The sequence below is a fragment of the Citrus sinensis genome, chromosome 9, assembly GCF_022201045.2.
Source record: "Citrus sinensis cultivar Valencia sweet orange chromosome 9, DVS_A1.0, whole genome shotgun sequence".
Taxonomy (NCBI): domain Eukaryota; kingdom Viridiplantae; phylum Streptophyta; class Magnoliopsida; order Sapindales; family Rutaceae; genus Citrus; species Citrus sinensis.
The window spans coordinates 3155743-3178244 of NC_068564.1; the positions used below are offsets into that span (position 1 = coordinate 3155743).

At 33.9% G+C, this 22502-nt stretch overlaps 3 protein-coding genes across 4 annotated transcripts; all 3 read right to left on the reverse strand.

Annotated features, from left to right (window-relative positions):
* Positions 1–7273: 7273 nt before the first annotated feature.
* LOC102631004 (transcription factor bHLH36) lies at positions 7274–8647 on the reverse strand. The gene is made up of 3 exons (XM_006490216.4): positions 8206–8647; positions 7601–7951; positions 7274–7490 (listed from the first exon to the last, which is right to left on the reverse strand). The coding sequence occupies exons 1-3, from the start codon at positions 8527–8529 to the stop codon at positions 7428–7430; spliced, it is 738 nt and encodes a 245-aa protein (XP_006490279.2). The 5' UTR covers positions 8530–8647; the 3' UTR covers positions 7274–7427.
* Positions 8648–13603: 4956 nt separating this feature from the next.
* On the reverse strand, positions 13604–16038 carry LOC102630707 (receptor-like serine/threonine-protein kinase At4g25390). Its single transcript, XM_006490215.4, has one exon. The coding sequence runs from the start codon at positions 15783–15785 to the stop codon at positions 13872–13874; it is 1914 nt and encodes a 637-aa protein (XP_006490278.2). The 5' UTR covers positions 15786–16038; the 3' UTR covers positions 13604–13871.
* A 4026-nt stretch (positions 16039–20064) lies between these two features.
* LOC102629241 (probable protein phosphatase 2C 75) lies at positions 20065–22420 on the reverse strand. Of its 2 annotated transcripts, none has more exons than XM_052433195.1 (4): positions 21665–22420; positions 21103–21486; positions 20907–21012; positions 20065–20561 (listed from the first exon to the last, which is right to left on the reverse strand). In XM_052433195.1, the coding sequence occupies exons 1-4, from the start codon at positions 22019–22021 to the stop codon at positions 20209–20211; spliced, it is 1200 nt and encodes a 399-aa protein (XP_052289155.1). In that variant the 5' UTR covers positions 22022–22420; the 3' UTR covers positions 20065–20208. The 2 variants fall into 2 exon arrangements, with proteins under 2 accessions (XP_052289155.1, XP_024958350.2); XM_025102582.2 differs by having other exon boundaries at positions 21103–21495; positions 21665–22417.
* Positions 22421–22502: the final 82 nt, after the last annotated feature.

Genomic DNA, 22502 nt, shown 5'->3' on the forward strand with positions numbered 1-22502 from the left:
TTGGATGACCATAAAATCGTAATATCTTTATAATCATATTTTATAGGAATTTTGAAGTTCATTACATTTTCATTAGGATTCTTTTCAATTTCTATAAATTTTAGTGTTATAAAAAAATAGCTGGAAAATGTAAGGATAATCTTAATTAATCTCCTTAATTTTAATTTATCAATAACATGTTTTATACTTTTGAAACTCACAATCATTCTCAATTGTTAGATTTACCAAAAGCCATTTTTCAAAAACACTTTATAAACGCAACAAGCCAAACTACCAAGTAAAATGCAGAAAACAAGCATCTGATACATTTAAAGTGAAAATTATTTGATCTTACAAGACTAATGGGAAGAGTTCCCCAGCATAATATCTACACAACCAAGGATAAGAAACTTGTGAATGAACTTCATATACTTGAAAGAATAAATACTATTCTTTTAGTACTTTTTTTTAAAAATTTTTTTTCAAAAAAGAAAAGGCGGGGGTGGAAAGGTTTTGTTAATAATCCAATTTTTTTTTTCCTTATGTTTGTAGATCTAATTATTTTTGCGTCGGAAAGAAAGTTTTAAAAAGCAATAATAAGGATATATATTACTCTACAGTGTAATATCAATACTATAATAATTTTTTAATAATCAATATGAACAAGTTGCATTAATTCAAGGCTTGTCACAGTAAGTTTGACCATGACTGATTATATTATTGGATCAATAAAATCTGAAAAGGACATTCTGGAGTACAAGAGCTCTTGTCATTATTATAATTAGCATGGATCGCATGGTGTTCTAAATAATTTTTTAATCACAGTATTCTACCTTATCATATTATATAAAAGCACTGTCTCATCAATTAATCAACACCCGCCTCCTTTAATAAATTAAAGAACAAACAAATGGTCTCCTTTGTCATATTTTTCTTAATTTGTTTCAGTTTTCTCAAACATAGTTTTAGCTTTATATGTTTTGCGAAATAAACGCCAAACAAGCATTTGATTAGTCTTTAATTGTGTGATTTGAAAGTTGTAGATGCAGTTATAATCAATCTATATGAAGCATCTTATCATGTCCATATAAAAGAAAAGGTCATTATTTCATAGTTTGTTTTTTTCCCAATTCACATATTTAGGGTACTAAAACTATTTGTAATATAATCTAAAACAGGACTTTCCGTTGCAATCTACTATATTACGATAAAAAAAATTTTCAGGACTGCTCTTAATGTGTACAACAGAAATTAATATAACCTAAAATCTTCCGATATTGCAACCAATTGTTACTGAATCCCCATCTCGTTATCACACTTAGCCTTTCTATTTCAACATACTTCTTCAGACTTGTTTCTTCCACATAACCTTTTTTTGAAACCATCAAATAGCGAGATTGTTGTTTTTCTTCTTATTATTTTTACTTTCACTATTTATCCTTAGTTTTCATAATACTTCATTACCACTTTGACATAAATTTTCTTGCAAAATCTCACTCCAGCCACAAAATAAAATTTTGACATCAATGGGTAACACCGTAACAATGTAATATGAAAACTATAAGTGAATAGGTAGAGATGGCCAATGGGCCGCACGGCATGGGCACGGTACGTGGCCGTATAGCATGGCACGACATGAGCACGTTTCGGTAAGGCACGCGGCACCTGTGGGCTGGGCCGAGCTTAGAATTTTATTCATGCGGGCCTTAAAACCACTGCACGATTAGAAATAGACTAGGCACGACACGATGAAAATGCCTGCAATAAGTAAGTTTTTTTTCTTTTTTAATGAAAGTAAATTAAAATTTTATTATTTTACAAATAACTTGAAATTAAATTTTTTAAATTCATTTAATTCTTAGTTTAAAAAAAATATTGTAATTAATTTATATTTTTAATTTATTAAATAAATAATTGATATCATGATTTTATAAATATGCATTAATATTATTGTGCATTATAATCTATGACTCTATGTAAGTCCAAGTTAACAATTAAATAAACCCTTAAAAAAAATTTATTATTACTATTATTGTTGTTGTTGTTGTTAAGTACTAAAAAAAATTCTAATACTATAGGGTCAAACTTTGTAAGTAATATTGCATTCTCTTACTATTATTAGTTTATTATTATTGAATATGGACTTGAGTTTTGAATTTTCGATTCCATTAAATTTGAATAAAAGCATAGACTTAAAAAAAGTACATAAAATTAAAAAAAGTACAAAAAGTACATAAAATTGAAAAAAGTACACCAATAGCTTGGCATGCGCTCTTAAAATTTTTTTTTAAAAAAAAACTTATTGGATTTTTTTTCTTAGACACGGCACGACACGACCCATGACATGGCACATGTGCCAGGCCAGGCCTAAGTTAAAAAAAAAAAAAAAAAGGCACGGCACGAGCACATATGGGCCTTGCTTTGATGGCCGGCCTAACCCATTGGTCATCTCTACGAATAAGGGCTAATATGGTAATATTGTAACTTTTAAAATAAGGGTAGGAGCTATTTGAGCCACTAAATTCATCTTTACACTTATTTTAAAAATAAATTCACTGTTAAAAATTTAAAAAAAATTCAAAATTACCCATCATTAATCTCTCAAATTTTGTAAATTAAACTCTCAGTTTCACTCTTTTGGATTCATTCTTTATTCATACTTTCTATATAGAATAAATTTTTTCTTGATATTTACTAGTTTTTATGATTGGTAAAGCTTAATAGTTTTTATAATTGGTAAAGCTTAATAGTTTTTATGATTGGTAAAGCTTAATTTCTTAGCATTCATTAATTTTCATGGATGATAAAAATTTATTGATGTCCATTCTTGAATGATGGGTTTTGTTCTTCTTAATTTATGATAGTCTATAATGAAACTAATTATTTGTAATTAAAAGGAATTTATGAGAATTTGAGAATAAAAAGAGAAGAAAGGGTTAATTAATCAAATTTATCAAAAATTATTTTGATAATAAAATTCTTAATTAAAAAGATGATGTGGAGAGCAAAACAGTGGATTCAAATAACCCCACCATAAAATACTTGTTAATTATGCTGTAAAAATAATCAAATGTGAAGAGGATCAGTTAGACATTCAATAAATTTGTTTTTAAAAGTGTTGTAGGCTGTAAAATGTTTGGTAAATTTTACTATTAAATTACTATAAGAATTTAAATAACTGAAATACACATCTATAAACATCTATATTGTTGTCTTTGAGACTTGTAGTCCTGATTTTAATGAAGTTTTTTCTTTCAAAAAATATTTTTATTGTGTATATCTAATTATAGATAATTAAAATAAATATTTATATATTATTAATTTTTCTTTTTATTTTTTGGATATCTCAATATAATTGGCAATAATAATAATTTCTTTACATTGAATGATTTTATTTCGAAAATAATATGGATAATTTTGAATTTTTTGTAGTATATTTAAGGATAGTCATATAATTGTATTAAGGAAAATTGATTCTCAAAATTAGATTTTAAAAAACTACTCATTCCCTACATTTTAAAATATATCGTAGGATGAAATAATTTTACTAAAAGTGATTTCTAAAAAAAATTACCAAATACAATTTTTAACTTTTCAAAAATACTTTTGAGCCTCCCAAAATCAATCCTAAACAAACCTTAAGTGTACAAAAGCTGAAGATTATTTTAAGGGGGATAGTGTCCTCCTTCAAATTTATTGTTGTTTTTCAATTCAAACTTGCAATGGATATAAAGGGATATTAACGAAGAAATAAATTTCTCAGTGATTAATACATTGGTGTTGGTATAAAGGTTTTCGTTGTTGGCACTAGCGGCTTGGTGGATTGGTTTTCAAACAATTTTTTTTCTTTTTTAAAAAATGGCTGTCTAAGTTTAAACTCTAGAGGAGTTTGGAAACTAAAAGATTGATTTGGGTTTTATCCGTGCTCCTATATATTTAAAAAATAAATAAATAGAATTTTTGTTGCAGACTTGTGGAGGATAGGAAGAGTTCATCTTGTATAGTTTATAATTACCAAACGTATATTTTGACGCGAAGAAGATAAGCTTGAGAACTAGCTTCAATGCTTTTAGTTTAATGAAGGTTGCATCAAGAATGAGCAATATTAGATCACGAGTTGTGAAGCTAGTTAATGTATATATAATTAATGCATGTAAAGCTCAAACCTGCTCCTTATGTAGGCCTAAAGCAAATAGTAGTCATGCATGTATATATCCTCAGCTCATCATGAATAATTTTGCCAGAAAATGGGAGTATGCGATTAGAGTTTTCTGATGTTATTTTTTTCAAGGGAAATGATATTACCAACTGAAACGATTGAGCTAGTGAAATGATCGTTTGAGCAGATACAAAGCCTTAATTTACAATGTGACAACTAGTTGTAGAACAAGGAGACTAATGATTTCTTTTTACATATGTATACTATGGTGTTGAAAAATTATGAAGTTGGTAAGCAGTAGCTCTTTAATTTATTGAGAATAAATGAACAATATAGAAATTGCATCACATGTTGAAATAGGACAAGTGCTTCCGGGATTGACATGGATTGGCATCAGTTCTGCTCGAGGAAAAAAAAGAAGCTTAATAGAAACATATTTACGCCATGCAGTAAGATGTCGTAACTTGTCAAAAATCTCCACCACATCAACATCAATCATAAAAAGAAAACACTTGAAGTGTCTTTGTTCCAACAAAATGTTTTTGTCATCTCAAAGTTATGTTTAGCCCATCATTCTCAACAACAGTGAATTATGAGAATCAAATGTAAATAATACGTACAAATCCGAACTTTTCTTCATACAGAAAAGAAGGAATTGCAATAATTGATAGTTACAGATTAACCAACTACAACGTGCAAGATGCTTTAAAAAAAAAAAAAAAATCAACAGCAACAACAACACGCATGATGGAACGATCTGTTTGTGCATGTGTACATACTTTTTTCCTTTCTAGGCTTTATGAAAGACACATAATAACTGCTGCATATACTCAACTGCACAACACAATTGCGACAATGACGGCAGGAGGATAGAACATGAGAAATGTTTAACTGTTTATTGCACATAGCTATTCAACTGTAATTCAAGTAAAATTCAACTGAAAGGATTTACTAAACAGGATCAACGGCAAGAGAAATATTTATTATCAAATTAAGTCAGCACATTCTATCCACAAACAATCATGAAAATTTATATTCAACATGCACATTCAACAATCCTTGCGAATATATAAATTCATCCCAAGATTTATTGAGCGACATAGAGGATTCTTTATGTGAACGAAATATTTGTCCGCTTAGCTAAACCTTTGACAAAACAAGAATAATTTCCTGATAGTCAAAAACGCAGAGTAATGGAAGAAGGATCCTTCATTGCAACCAGAAAATAGAAGTAAAGCATCAGAGGAAAAAATGAAGCTTCGAGCATATAAGCCACACGGCTCCCTCATGAAAAGAAAAAAAATAAAATAAAAGTTTAAAGAAACATGCAGCGACATTGATGCAGTTAATGAGACAGGTAAAACGAGTTTAATTTCTTTTAAATTACTCATCAATCTTCAGAATAACTAACCACTATCGTTGACCTGAAAAAGAATAATGAACAAGACTTGCAGTGTATTTCAACCCACCTACCCCAAGAGGTATTTTTAAAAAAAAAAAAAAGAAAAAGGAATTTGATGAACAATAATTGATGTCTGCAGCCATTGTATCATGCAAAAAAGCAAAATAGAACAAATTAAATGTGACAATAGAATTTCATAAAATTGTACGCTAGCAGCTGATCAAATATTCTTAGCCAATACATCAAATAAACAACTGTTGTTCTGACATGGTGGCATTGAACGGTACCACGCGATATGATCCCTTTAAGGGCGACATAGAAACAAACAAAGAGGCACATGTGTCAATATATTCATCAAATGTTAACCTATTTAGTTAAGAATAAACATGTATAGCAAATATCATGCTTTTGGTGCTTGTGAATATTTCATACAGTAATAATTCTCCAGTGTGAGTCCCCTAATTTTTTTAATGTGAACAAGTTTTTAAACCGTGGGGTTAATATGCTTATTTTGTAATGAATTATAAAGTCATGCGGTTTAAGAGCTAACTCTCGAAAACCGCACAGTTTAAAAGCACGTCTGCATGAAAAAAAATGAAGATCCCCACCCTAAAAAAAGACTCTTTCCTATAGTACATCAATGCATATCAATTTGTATAGATCTCTATAGATAGGCCTTACTCTCAAAGGTCGAAGATAGCAGATCTTATTCAATAATACACCATAGATTTATATCTTTATGAGCTGGCACTAGATCTCAATAGATGCAGATCAATTTATGAGTAGGCATCCAGCCAACACACCACATACCCTTTGCCACGATTTTTTAAGCTGATTTATTGCACAATAAATGGCCATTTAAACGGTTAAAGAAATCTATGAAAGCAATTGTTGTATTAAAAAAGAAAATTGAAGATAGTATTCAAGAAGATTTGTGCTTATGTATAGTAAGGACATGAAAACAAAATGCAACATGCGGATTCAGTTAATAGCATTTAGCCAAAAACAAACTTCATAGATCTAGCTATTATTTCAGTATAACAACATACTAAATATAACTCCATTATATGACACTAACACTCATGTACATTAGAATTCAAAGGAATCTTTTGAGATGTAATAATTCATGGACTATTAGAGGATAGCAATCACGTGAAAATCCTTCTCAATCAAGACCATTATAATATGCTAACGATCATGATTGTCTGACATATATGTATAACATAATAGTTGGTTCTTGTCATATGTGTTTCACATAATGATTTTGGTTCTTTCTATATATGCATCACATAATGGTGTTGATGGTGGCGTATGTGCACATCATATGGTCTTGATAAGAATCTTCATGTGATCCTATCATTAGAATCATAATTATAATGAGATTCATCATCAATGAGAGCATAAAGGTATTCAACTGTTTTTAAAATTTTATATAATCAGGAGAACTGTCACATTCTATCAAAAGTTGCTGAAAGGCTTTCCTTTGGATGATTGAATAGTGATATAGATAAAAGATAAAATGTTCATGAAGTTAAAATTTTTATCATATCCAAATGCTGATGAGATCATGAAAGTCAATTTACCATCCAAATTGTCGCATCAGCATCAAATTTTGGCACCACATTATTCAGCTAAACAGCAAGACCAAGGCCTGAAAACAAAGCTGAACACAACTCTTCTCTCACATGCATATGATAAGCACAACATATGCAGCACAAAATGCTCAAAGAGATATGTTAATAAGGATCTGAATTCCATGGATCATTTAATTCCAGAAAAGTTTCTCATACTGAAATCTAGAAAGCATGTTCAGTTTTAACGTTAGAAGTCAGATTAATTGCAACCGTGCAATAGAGGAAACTCCTCCAAACAATAGCAGATACAGTTTTACTTCACTTGAGTTAGTTTCTGTTGGAGATCGCTTAGGCTGAAACTTGACGGATCCTTAACCTGTAGAGTAGATATTACATATATATGAACCAAACATGTCCTAGAATAGATAACATAGAACATAAAACCCTAACAGATATGTAAAGCAACAAATGTTTATGAAAAGTTACCTCAGCCTGGATGGTGTGAAGTAACCTTTCGTCTACTCTGGTGGACACACAATTAACAACACAAAGTCCTTCATCAAGTAGCACTTCAAGTACTTTTGATAGGGGCAATTCTTGCTCCAAGTACCCGCAGCTATAGGCAATCTCGATCCCTACCAAAGACTGGTGGACGACGAAGCGATTAATCGGGGAAGTATCATTCTGATCTGATGTTTCAATTTGTGAAGCACTTATGCTCAAATTGGACAATCTCTTCAGCTCATCTCTCTTGACACCAAGTTCTTTTATCTTCTTCTCTAAGTACTTTACATAATTCACACCCTCGTTCATTTGATCCGATATCGACCGCTTTCCCTGAAACCCCGTCGACATAAATAACCCTAATTAATTAATGTCACAATCAAGCTATCCAAATAAGTAATATTCTCTATTCCCCAACACCAAGTATACTCATGAGAACGAGGAAGAATTGTGGACACTAGAATCATAGAGTCCTACAAAATTGTGAACAAGAACAAAGGAAAAAAAAAAATGTAATTTTTTTTTTTTTGGGTGTATGCTTTGGTTGGGGGGGTGTGGGGTGTGGTGGGGGGAATGGTGTTGGTTACCTTGATGAATTCGAGAGGGAGCAAAGCTCGCAGCGAGGCATAAAGGGTGGCCATTTCTTGCCTCCGTTGCCTTTCAACATCCCTGTGCATCAGCTTCTTATTGTTATTATAGTTGCTGTTGTTGCTGTTATAGTTATCACTAGGGATCTTGTCAGTCTCCATAGAGAACGATTGTCCCCTGTGGCTTTTGCCCATGTCGTTGGTTATAATACTGCTAGCCTCTGAAGCATGCCCCGAAATTAGATCTTGTGGGATTTTGTCCTGTTGGTGGGAATTAGAGGAGACCTTGATGAACAGCTCATCGCCTGAGTGTAAAGGAAACATTATGATTAAAAAATATTCGGACTCTGAAGCTTTTGTCTCTTAAGGTTGGTTGTGGAGGAGATACGTTTGTTAGGGGGGTGTGATCTTCCATGGCCCCAAAGATGCTCTTCAAATATGAGAAATGACCTCACCGGCCACGTAAAGCTGCCTTCCAAGCAATGGGCACTGTTCCTTTGTACAAATTGACTTGACCTGCTTCATTGCGTTCACACTTGTGGACTAAACACAGTTTGCTGAAAAATGAAAAATAACTACAATTTACCGAAATTATAATGAAGGTTGAAAATATTAACTTAAAATAAGCTATCTCCTATTGAATATCTAAATTTATGAAATATCAATTCACAACAATTATAACATGCCTTGACACTTACCAAATTGTCTAGTGAAGAATTTATCAAACTTAACTCAACAATTTGAGTCTAATACAACCATCAAGATCCATACAATTATAGCATAACTTACGTCAGTAAAACCATCTGATTCAAGGAATTAAACAAATAGGTAGGGTTTAAACAAATTTAACAGGTTCTTCTAGTGAAATGTGGACTAAAACAGTGATCTCATATAGGGTGAGAGACAAAAGAACCTTCAAGCGAGACAAGAAATAAAAATTAAATGAAATAAAATTTGTACATGTAGAGAATTGAACTTAAAATTTTCTATCCGATCACATGTTAGTGAAAACATGCATAAAAAACAAGTCTTAATAACTTGAATTTATCAAGTAGTAGTATACCCGAAAATTTGATGATTATAGCTCAAAAATTTGAGCTGAATATTAGATGATTTAATGTCGACAATAAAGGATTAAGTCACTTGTGAGAATATCCACTCATCGTTCCATTACACATGAGAAGAGTCAGCCTGAGTGAAATGGGCCAACAATACAAAAACGCAATAAACACGTTTGATTCTCTGTACTCTACTCAATGATATGATAGTCTCGTTTCGATCTTTAATTTTACCATCCAATTAAACGTGTGTGAATGCCAGGTTTTTTTTTTTTTTGTTATTATTTCTTGGGGTTTTTAGTTGACGAAGATGGAAACACCAATAAACATCGATCAGTACACGACACATGGGCCAACCTTCAGTTAATTGATTTTATTGTCAATTACATCGGTGTATATGTACCATTAAATTAAGCAGCGCCGTTTGAACACAGAATTCTCCACGTGTTTTTAAATCTTGACGGTAAAAGTATCCATCAATGGCTATAGTTTCTTACAAAAACAAGATGTGGGTCAAAAGAAAAGGAGAAAAGGAAAGAAAGCAAATAATGTAGTAATTTTTTTCTTTTAAAACTAACGATATTTTGACATTGTTAATCTTACAAACGAAATTATCAGAGATTAACTATACATTTGAAATTAAAAGTTTTGTGTGTGAACCAATGGCCATTGAGTAATAATGAAGGGTAAGTTTGATATATTGCAAGGGATGCAGAGAAATTGCCGAACAATATAATAGCTTCATTTTCTTTTTGACTTTTGGAGATTCTAATTGTTTTGTCTTTGAATGTAAAAGTTTTTACACCATTGAAAGTTGTGATAAAGAATTGTTAATTTCTAAGTAATCGTCTTTACTCAAACTTTCGGATCTCTAAATAATTTGGCCTTTTCACAGTGCATGCACCCTCCCAGTGGTCGGAAAATGGCTTGAAAAAAGCAGCAAACAGCAGCCACTCATGGTATCAAGGCAAGGTATCCAGAAGATATGGAGCAGAGCCATTATGTATTCTATTTTCAATATTCAATGCATAAGTTGGACGAAGGAATATTTAAATATGTGTTCTTCTAAATCAAATATTATAAAAGTGAACCAATAATGCACTAGTTGCTTCTTTTCTTTTTTCTTAACAAGTAATTAAAGTCTACACAACACATTATGTATTGATTATATAAATTTATACATATTAAACTAATGGTTAGTGGTTATGATTGTGATGCTGTTATGGAGATTTCGGTATAAAGCTCGCGGATCACGAAGTTACAGGACAAATTAAGAATTGGGACCAATACTTTAAGGCTCCAATTTTTTTTTTTTTTAATCTCTTAGCTAACTCTCGAAACAATGACAACTCATGATTATTGGTAGTCATTAGCCTTTAGTTGGAAGGCTGTGATCATTACGTGTTTCTTTAAACGTAGCAAATTTGAAGTTAAATAAAATATATTGCTGGGTATTTTTATTCAGGTTTTTGAGTTTGATTTATATAGCCTATGATTTATCGAGTATAATTGAAAAATTTGTAATCTGATCGATACAGGTGAGACCTATTCACATCTAAAATGAACATATACTAGAGGGATTGAATTTTTATATAAGAACTCAAAAAAAAACTCATATCCACTATTATAAGGTGAAGAGTTTTTATTCCTGGACAATGGTTTGAGTGGCTATCATCCGATTGTTTCCAGATAAATGGGCGTAAGAGCCAGCCACCTGCAATTAATTATGATTTTATCAATGTAATTTACAGATGGTGATTATGACTAAAATCCTTTGACAAATTAAAACCTATCTAACAACCACTCTATGAAGATTTTATTCCTCTACCATGTTTGAAAAAGGCGTAATTATTATTATTAACAAAGTGATTTGTTGTACCATGAACTAAATTATGGGAAAATACCATTTGCAAATTCATAATTCTCTTTGGTGCCATTGACAAATAAATTTGAGCAAATAAAGAGATTATAGATGAAGAAAGCAGTGGATGGCTTCAATACAAACAGCATTATGATATTCTGCTACTACATTTTCTATATTTGAAGATTGCATGATGTTGGACACCAACCGATTTTCTTTTTAAAATGAGATTTGTGTGATGATACTATCAACCGACCAATGGAATAATATTTTTTTTACATCATGCGTTTAAGATCCTCTGATCATGAAGTGGTATGGATCAAGGCACACTATGATATAAATATTCACGTCTAGGAGTCAAATTGTGTAGGAATCTTGATCGATCGAAAACTTCATATTTTATATTTTTGCTTTTATAGAAAAGACATTTGGTAGGTGTTATTCAGCCGGTCAGACCACATTAGAGAAGTAGACTTCATGACTCACACATGCCCTTGACTGATTAATCCATAAAATCAAATCAATTTTTTTTTTTTTTATAAATGACATAATTTTATTGTGTCTAGTTGCTTATTATATGATAAATAGTAACGATTAGGTGTAATTAAATTTTGTATGTATAAACTATTGATGGTGGGCCCATGAGAAATTACTGAACCAATAGTATATCCTTATTATTATTAATTGTGAATTAGTAACATAGAGATATTAACTTTTTTCAGTGCAGAATATAAACTTCTATACTGAATATAAATAAGAATATATTTTTATATTCATTTACTCATTTAAGTCGGGCATCGGTGGGGTGGCAGTGGAAAGATAGTTGATAGATGAGATGAAATGAATCACGGGCCTTACGACAAAGAGCTCAAAAGAAGACTGAAAGCATCTCATTGAGTGGTATAATTATTCTTCTATTGTGTGCGAAGTGGGTATATTTAAGAATTTGGGGAATAGATTTAGATCAATCTGGGTACCTCCTATTTAAACCCAGCTCGATCGAACACCATTCTGAGCCCAAGTTGAATCTCCCAATTGTAATGGGGTAAAGTTGTACACGATCCTAATTTGGTACGATATAGGATTGAATTTTGGGTGGGCCAAAAAAGTCGTGTAGGCCTAGGCCCACAGGCGGTAAAAATGTGCTATCATGCGACAAAAGAAGAGCTCAAAAGAAGACTGAAAGCTTCTCATTGAGTGGTATAATTATTCTTCTATTGTGTGCGAAATGGGTGTATTTAAGAATTTGGGCAATAGATTTAGATCAATCTTCGTAACTTCTATTTAAACCAGCTCGGACCCTATTATGAGCCCAAGTTGAATCTCCAATTTGTAATGAGGTAAAGTTGGACACAATTCCAGTTTTGTACGATATGGGATTGAATTTAGGGTGGGCAAAAAAGGTTATGTGGGCTTAGGCCTACGGGCTTTGGGAGGTAAACAAAGTTCGGGCAGGCCTGCTCTTTTATTTTTTAAAAAATAAATTTATAAAGTAAAATAATAAATTAAAATTTAAAAAATAATAAAAAATGAAAACTTAAATTCTTAATTGATAAATCAATATTGATTAAAAAAACTTAAAATTATAATATTAAACTCTTTCTTAAGTATTAATTTTGAAATATTTATTTTTAAAAAAATTATTATTGATTATAACAATTTATCGATTATTAACACGTTTCAAGTTTACAATAATTAAAAAAAAAAGGTGAAAGCTCTGGATCCAGCCCAACCGAACTTTTTTAGTTCTCAAAAAATAACTCCACATTTTGCCATTCTTAATTGCATCAATAACCTTTGCACAATCAACAATAAATCGGACAACTCGTAGCAAAATAAATTTATGAATTCACAGAGACCAACAAAGCTAAGGCATCGGTGGTTGTAAATAAGACATGATACACGCGCTATCAAAATTGAATTCTCCGCAAAATCTTGCGAAATTTTCCATTTTGTTGACTGTATTATATAAATTTGTGGAACCACTTGAATCACTTTATAAATGAGATGCATATAAATTTTGTTAGAAGACTAATCCAGTGCGCGCCATCGGATTCTTATTGGCGGAGTTGTAAGACCAGCAATACATCTCTGTGTCAATGAGAACTCGGCACGCATCCCATGCCGCGCACCTAATAAAAAATTTAAGTTTCAAAATTTGCATAAATTTATATGGTATATATTTTTTTAATTTCAATTGCATTCATTGTTAATTTCCCGAAGTACAATGTTACAGCAGTTTCAACAGAGGATCAAAATTCACAATGCCCCTGAAAGAGTGAAATAAGAGTTCAAATCATAGCCGGTGAGTGGTGAAATATGAGCTCTCCCGTCCACAGAATATATTTCTGCTGTGTTCACAAGGCTCTTCCACTCAACACACTCATGGTAATTCCGAAAATGCGATTCTTTTACTTGCACTCTTTGTATTATGAAAATGTGTGTGACTTACTATTGATTCGAGCAAGCAACAATGTAATGGATATTGAGGCAGGGCCAGAAGGACCCCTCAGAATTCATCACCATAAATTTAGTAGTTCAAAGTACCAACACCAGCAAGTAACAAAGAAATATCACAGATCCCTTTGCTGAAAAAGTATAATCTCTTTTCCTTCTCTTTGTTGTTGTTGTTGTTTTTTTTTTTTTTTTTTTTGATTTTACACAAAATATCCACAACGGTAATAATAACTCAATGCTCAAAAACAGTAAACTTCAATGTTAAAAAATTAATTTTCAACAATGAAACACTATGAACTCACGGGCCCCTTCTTCCGTGACTTGAAGGGGATGCGTGAAGGCGGTGAGGGTGAAAATTCAGCCGGTAGTTTGGGTGCTTCCAACTTGCCGGTAAGCATTCCAACAACCTCTTCCATGGAAGGCCGAAGAGCAGGAGACTTCTGCAAACAGAGTAATGCAACAGTAATACAAAGCAGAGCTTGTTCTCTGTCCAAGGACTTTACAACGGCCTGATCAACCAATTCAATAAGTTTCCCATTTCTCGCAAGATGCCGTGCCCATGACATAAGATTCGCACGCTGGAACTCAGACATTGGCGATCCCGTAACCTGAAGAGGACGCCGTCCGGCAATTAAAACTAGCAACAAAACTCCATAGCTATACACATCGCATTTCTCCGATATGTCCCCACCAGCACCGTACTCAGGGGCAACATAACAAACAGTGCCTCTCATACTCGGAGTGCTAGTGACACCACCACTCTTAGGAATCTCACCACTCGCAGCAGAATCATAGCTATTGTGGCGAGCTCTATACAGCTCACCACTGAATCCTTCTAACCACCAGTCCAAACTACCTATACTACTTCTACTCCTACTTCTGGTCTTACTCTTCTTCTTTCTCTCCACATACAACTCCTCGTCCCTCGGCCACCAATCGTCATCACTGTTAGTCCCCAGTGCTCTCTTCTTCTTCTTCTTCTTTTTAGCCAATTCCTCACAGTACTCCTCCTTCCACCACTCTCTTGCAGGCCTGCGCCGCCTCTCTCGTTTCAAATTCTTCACATTTTCTTCCTTATCCTCATCCAGCGAAACCCACCAATCCAATCTTTTCCTACTTTTCTTTCTGTCAACTTTACCACCAACACTCGAAGAAGAACCGGTATCCCTACCGATCCAATCACTCTTCGGCCTCTCATTTCCAATCGCCGTTCCAATCCATTCTATTACATATTCCTTCACTTTCACATCCTCCTTCACATTTTCATCAACACTGGCTTTCTTCTCCAGCGCCTCCGTAGATTGTGTTTGCTTTTGTGTCATTTTCAGAAAAGTCTCCGGAGACTGATCAATACCTACACTCAAATCCTCAAAAGCCGTAGCTGTAGTAGTCGTATTCACACTCTCAGTCTCCACCACAGATCCACAATCCTCTACAGCGGCCCCACAATTACTCTCCAACTCCGCCGCCTTGTTCTTGTTCTCACCATCAGCCTGATTTTGATTTTCACCAACCGATTTCAGCCTCGCAAGCCCAAAATCAGAAATTTTTGCGCAAAAATTATGATCCAACAGAATATTACTCGGCTTGATATCCCCATGAATGACAGGCGGATTCAAGCTGTGCAGGTAAGCAATCCCCTTGGCGATGTCAACAGCAATTGAGAATCTTTTACACCACTCCATCAATTCAGGGGGCTTCTTATGCAACAGAGCGTCCTGCAAATTCCCATTACTCATTAGTTCATAAACGAGCAGCATACGGTGTCGTTTCGGGTTGGACGAAAAGCCCAGAACCGAAACGACGTGGTCGTCTTGTTCGAGCAAAGAAGCGAAGTAGAGCTCGTTGTAGAACTCCCGCTCGCCCTGCAGCGATCCGGAGTCCATGACTTTAACGGCGACGCTCTGGTCGTGGAGGGTGGCGTGGAAGACGGAGCCGAAGCCGCCTTGGCCGAGGAGGCGGGAGGGGGAGAAGGAGTCGGCGGCGCGGCGGAGGACGGAGTAGGAGAAGCGGTGAGGGGGCCTGGAGTCGGAGGGGGCGGTGCGTTTCTGGGTGAGCTTCTTGCGGAAGCAGAAGGTGAGGAGGAGGAGGAGGGAGAAGGCGGCGGCGGTGGAGGAGGCGGGGATTACGGCGGAGCTGTGGTGGTGGGGGTGGTGGGAGGGAGAAATCAACGGCTGGGATTCCGGGATTTGACGCGACGGCATGGCGATGAATGATGAATGATGAACGACGAACGGACAAACTAAAAGTGATTGTAATAATTATGACTCATTGTTTCTGAGTTGGGACTTGAGTTTAGTTCGTGTGTGGATTGTACTCTACAGAGACACGAGACAAGAAGACAAGAAGAGGTGATCTGTTTTTCTTTTTTTCTTTTTTCTTTTTTCTTTTTTCTTTTTTTTTTCGTAAAGGAGTGTGAAATGAATTGTATAACTGGCCGTTTTGGTTGTTGTGACTTGCAATTTTCTTATTTATTAGCTCCAAACAGAAATCCCGAGCTAATTAGCATCGCTCATTTTTTTATTTATTTCGTTTACCTTGCGTCCAATAATGGGAATAAAAATTTATTTATTAAAGTAATTTTATAATTTTTAATAAAAAAATTTAATTAATAATTAAACAATTAAAAATTTTTAAGTAAAAATTCTACTAACAAAAGTTGAATTAAAATTTTTTTTTTTTACTTAAAATACCATGCCAAACGAAAGAAATTGTAATTTATGTTTTTATAATCTCACCGTATAAAGAACGAGTAGTAATTAAGATCAAAAGTTTTATTGGTCTAGTTTTCATTATCAAAATTCAAGATTTGGGTGTAATGAAACACTTTTTAAGTGGAAGAAAAAATTGGGTTTGGTAATTTTCAACTAAACTAAGTGGAAAAAAGTGGAGTAGGTATTTTTGCTTTGTTTGTTTCTTGAATTTCACACTGTCTGCCAATTTAGAAAATTATACTAAAAAGTTTCTTATTCCTCTATTAGGTTTGACCCCCTTTTTTTTTTTCGTATTCAACAATTAATTAATATCTAATAAGGTAGTCTTTAGGTGAAGTAGGTGCTTTGTTAAAATCGATTAATCAAAATTTAGTTGATTACTATATGCTGCTTGTAGCTTTATTTTTAATTACACAAAAGTCTACATTACTCCATTTGAATTTGTCAATCCAAAAATGTCGGCTGCCGATTATTTCTCAATTAAAAAAAAAACAGTAGAAATTTTTATGTACGGTATACTCCTAATGGAAGCTTTACAATTTCGTTAAGCAAATATCATTTTAAAAACAAACGCAAGAATCTGTGACTTGATTCTTCAAGTCATCACAAAACCATACAAAACGCTATCTCTCTCTTTTTTTTTTTTTTAATTCAAATTCAAATCACCATGACACCATCATTTTTCTTATAATTTTCAAAACTTCAACCACACCCCCCCCCCCCTCTCTCTCTCTCTCTCTCTCTCTCTCTCTCTCTTTCGCTTTCAGCCTTTCATTTTAGTTCAAAACTTCAAATCCAACCCATTCATTGGGAGTAAAATTTTGTTTGTAGTCTATTTGCTTTATGCAACAAGACAAACTCATAAATCCCACCAATTCTAGTTGGCGGTTGAGCTCTAGAGACTGCGCTTCTTTTGGTTTAATGATGCAAGAAAAAAGCGATTATAACTTTTGAAAGGATATGGTTGGGAAATGAGAAGGCTTATGATTGTAAAGCTTGGTAATAATTTGGGCAAGCTTGCATTAAGTTTGATAAAACTTTTGTTGTGGCTTTCTTTTTAATCTTTTTCGGCACTCAATTTGTTCTACTTTTTTAGTCAACAATCTTATGGTTCACGATTCATGAAAAAGTAATTAATGTTCATGATACATTTATAAAACGGGAATTGCCAAAAATTAAAGTAGTAGAGGCCACACAGGAGAACTTACAAATAATGCTTTCAAAGAGACACATGGCGGCATTGAAATTTAGAATCAAACGATGGGATGAAAATAAGCAGCTTTGATTGAAAGAAAAAGCTTCCGTGAATTTTTTTAATACGTTTCTCCAAGTCTTTCAATTCTTCATTGTCCTTATTTCTTAGCAAGGTTTTAATCGTCTAATACTGTTGTAATTTTGAAATCACATCACATTTACTGAGAACAAAAATATTAACCATCGTGAAATGGAAGGGAATGAATGTTTAATAAACACAACTTTTACAAGTTATGGAGTAAGATTAATTTATTTTTTAAATATTCTTATTTATAAATATTTATCAAACACTTTAATAACCTTATTTTAGAAGCATGATTATTAGACAACGATACCGAATTGATTTGGTTAAACATATTCAAATTTATCATTCTCTTGGTCCTCAAATTATTATATTTGTAATAACTTGTTTTGTTTAAAAATTCTAAAGATTTGATTCATTTAAAAGTGTATAAGAACTTAATAACAACAATTGAACAAAGTCACCAATTTCAGGGGTCAAGCTAAGAATCTTATGTACATTAGGGCTAATAATCTAAATTTTTTTCAAATATGAAATTTAATCTCAAAGACAAATAAATTTTGAAGAAAATTTCATTAATAAATAAATTAAAAAAGTAATTTAAGTACAATTTAGACGCTGTAGAAATTGTGCCTCAAGACGCTCCACAACGTTAAATATTTAAATTTTTTGTCTTTACAACTTTGTTAGAAAGAGAAAATAATTTTTCTAAAACAAGATGGGGTTGGGGAAGAAGAAATTAGAGAAAAATCATGATGGGGCTGTTTTTGAAAATTATAATGGTGTTGGAATTGGCAATTCAGTGAAATTACAAAGTGGCAATTTTGTTTAAGCTGCAGTGATAATTATGTAGATTGAAGCAGCGGTAATTTCGTAAATAGAAGTAAAAGTCTTTCTTCAAATTTGACTGGGTTAAAGCCTAGCTTAACCCATAAAAAACTCCATCGCTGACCAATTTATACAAAATGAAAAAAAAAAAAAATGAGGAAGAATTAAGTCTAGCTTGGTTAAATAAGAAACTCAATTTAAACAATACAAATTATAAAATTTTTTAACTCCATTCGTACGATTTTATTCTGTTATGAATTGACGTGTCTTAAAAAATCGTCTACAATAAATCATTCATAGTTGAAATCACTTTTTTTCCACAAAAGAAAATCTTTATGACTGTTCACACATTCACTTTGACACTTAAAACTTGATTATTTAAATCCGTTCAAAGTTTTATTTATTTATTTTTATTAAGAACTATCACCAATTCACCATGTCAGTTATGCTGGTACAAATTTTAAGGAAGGTTTTTAAAAATTACCCATTTAGTTTTAAAAATAAAATTTGAAGGAAAAAGAAAACGCAGTTATAAATTCTACTCAAAGAGAAAACTTCAGGTTTCAATTCACTGTAACTTATGGGCTGGCCACGTGCGTCATGTTGTTGGATCTTCTTCGTCGAGAATTTGGATTTGCTCAAAGCTGAAACATGCCCTTCCAGATGAATGCGACAGTCAAAACAAAAAGTTAAATCTCAGCCACCCACGTGGAGACCACTTTCCAGGTTTATTTCAACGCATGCGTCTCATGCTAATCAACTTTCGCATTTGTCTCCACGTGTCATGGCATGCTACGTGCAGGGCTTAGTTTTTTAATATGATGCTGCTGCTGCTTGCTTGTTAGTGATTGCTCCAGTTGATAATAATCAAACGATTTGTTTTAATTGTTGAATAATAATTGTAACTTGTGCTATTGTACACTTCAAAGAATATGATTGTAAGAGCCAAATCTTTAATTGAATATAATCATGCATGCATGAACATGAGACGGTCGGCTGAGGTAATTAGAACAAGCCAATATCTTTATATCAATTAAATACAAGAATCGCACCTATAGAAACTTGCAGAAAACACAAGTCGGAATGAGTTTATAACAGAGAGCAAATACAAATTAAGACTAATGATATAGTTATAAATAGTTCTGTAAAGTCATTTACATATTACGGCATCAATTTGTTGGTGATTTTATAATTATTTATCAATTAACTTGATTCAATTTTCAAAAGATAAAGACATTTAAATATTTGGAATTACAAATTAGCAGAATTCTATTGGAAAAAAAAAAAAAAAAACTGGTTACGCATTTCTCATAATTTCTTACTGTTTTCAGTGACCATTTTCTTTCGTTTAATGCAACATTCAAAATCAAATTCCTCCTCATAAGGATTAGAAAAGAAGTTCACGACCTGCTTAATTACTATGTTGTTACCAATATTGGCTTGCAAGAAATGTAAGTTGTACATTATAACGAAACTTTCCCAATTTGTTGTCTTTTTAGTAAAATTACGATAATATTAGAATATGGCAAGTCATCAATTTTTTATTTTTTTTACTTTAATGAAAATTTCTCATCACACAAGGATACTAAAATTCGAAGATAATAATTAAATTCATGCAGAAAATCTTCACTCAAAATAAAAGAACTGCTGTGTAGGAGAAGAGACTTAGCAAGAGTAATTAAAAACTTCACAAAAACATCCTTTTCTTAAGTCTTAACGACTCTATCCAATCCAACACGGAGAGCTAACACTTCCATTTCCATGCATGCAAAGGGGGAAAATAAAAAAAAAAAAAGGAAAAACGGAAAATTACCCTTTTGCTTTCCTTCTGAGATCAACAACAATGACACTGATATTGTCATGGCTGCCTCGTGCAAGAGCGAGGCGACAAAGTATAGCAGCAGCAGCATCATGGCTTTTAGAAGGAAACAACACTTGAGCTCTACCGTCTTTGGTGGCACGGTCACTATATCGACTTCTTGGAGCAGTGGCTGCACTTCCTTCGCGAAGACAAGCACTTGCTACTCGGCAAGCCAAATCATCGGATATCACATCCCAAATGCCATCACTGGCCAGGATCAGACACTCATCTCCGCCTTCTCTTTCAGTGATGGAGATTTCCGGCCGTGATGTTGTCACTCTCTTCAACAAGTTGTCTCCTCCTGCTTATCAACATAAAAACAAGCTAATACTTGAGAAACCAAGACCATATACGCACCTTTGACATAAAATTAAATCTAAACTTACAATTAGTAAGGCTCAATCAATTAATGACATTAATCTCACAACAATTATAAACCAAGACTGTCTACTAACCAAATGGATCTAGGCTTCTGTCTCATGTTAAAAAATACATGTTGATAAATAATAAATAAGAAAAAAATATACATAGCGATAGACGAATCCTCGTGAAGGAGATAAACAATTATAATTTATATTTTTTTTACAAATAATTTACACTAAAATTGAAGCACAATTTAAATTAAGAAAGGATCCTAATTATTTACCTAGGGAGCGGGACATGTTAAGAATGCCATAGACTCTGACTCCATTCTGATGAATAAGCTTCCCTCCTGCTGCCCTAATTCTTTCCAGCTCATCCGGTCTTTGTGGCTGCAAGCACGATTAATTAATTAAACAAGTTCTAAGGTTGAAGAAAACATTTACAATGATTAATTGTTGTTAAAATTAAAAATTATGGACCTTGTCATCAGGTAAAGGAGGAACCGGTCTCCCGTCTCGACACAGAACGGCGCGTGAGTCGCCACAATTGGCAACCACAACACGATCTCCGCTGACTAGTGCCACGAGGGCAGCGGACCCCAGAAACACAAGGTCCATTGACTCTGGCTGACACCCAAGCGCGCACGTGCTGAGGGCCGCCTGATCCATTCTCTTAAAGCTCTTCTGAATCGCCACGCGTACCAAATCCTCCCACTCAGCCCCCCCGACCTCTTCGTTTTCTTGTTTGGTTTTCGTATCAGTTAAACTGCAGTTACATCCACCACCATTGGCAGCCGTAGCTTTTGAAATTTGCACGCGCGTCAGCTCCTCCGCCATGAACTTGTGCATCAACTTCTTGCATAGCTTGGAGACCTCAATTTAATTAAAAAAAATGAAAAATAAATAGATTGAGTAACAAATAACGCACATTAATCAGATCATTCATACACATAATAAAAATAACATCATAGTATCACTACAAATAATGCATGTGTGTAGACGTATATATGTAATCTATTATCTGGAAATTGAGAGGAACTACATGAGACCCTCCATGGCCGTCGTAAACGGAAAAGAAATGAAGAGTCCTTCCACCGACAATATCTGGACGGAAAAATTCTTCCTTCACAGAAACGGCGTCGTCCATGCTTTCGGCTAGCCCCTGAATAGAAATGCAACCAAATTCCGGCATCGGATTCTCCGAAGACGGCGTCGGCAGCCAGTGTTGTGGGATTGGTGGATGAAAGTGAGGCGATGAATAAGGAAGCCGCGGGACGGAGGCGATCCTCATCCTCCTCATATGGATTCTGCGGCGACGACGGCTCCTGCATTTCTCAGGGGTGTCACTGTCAGAGCCATCGCTTGAGATTCTTGAGAGAAGATTAGTTGGTCGCTTCATTTTACAGAGTGGGGAATCAATATCTCGAGAGCATATATATATACAGACACACACACACACAGAGGAGGACGTTACAAAAGGAATAATAATGAGTTGAGAGAGGGAGAGATAAAAAGGAGTGAAGAGAAACGTGAAAGAGAGGATTATATGATGTGTTGTGAAGCGACTCGTGGAGGAAGAGGAGGGTTAGCAAAGCGCCACGGGAACGCTATGCATGAAGCCATACTGAATTGAACTATGCACTATACTATGTGTGGGGTTTCCTATTGATTCTTCTGCAAGCAGTTGGTTTTACGTTACGGTGTCGAGCTATGGACGCCATTTGGCCGATGGTTTCTGATCATCTAGTGACAGCCCATCTGGAAGTGGCGCTAACAGCCATGCCGAATCTACTTGGCAAGCACTTATATGGGGCAATGATGCCACTAGATGCGAAATGATAATCCAAACTTTTAATTATTCTTTTTTCTAATTCTAAAAT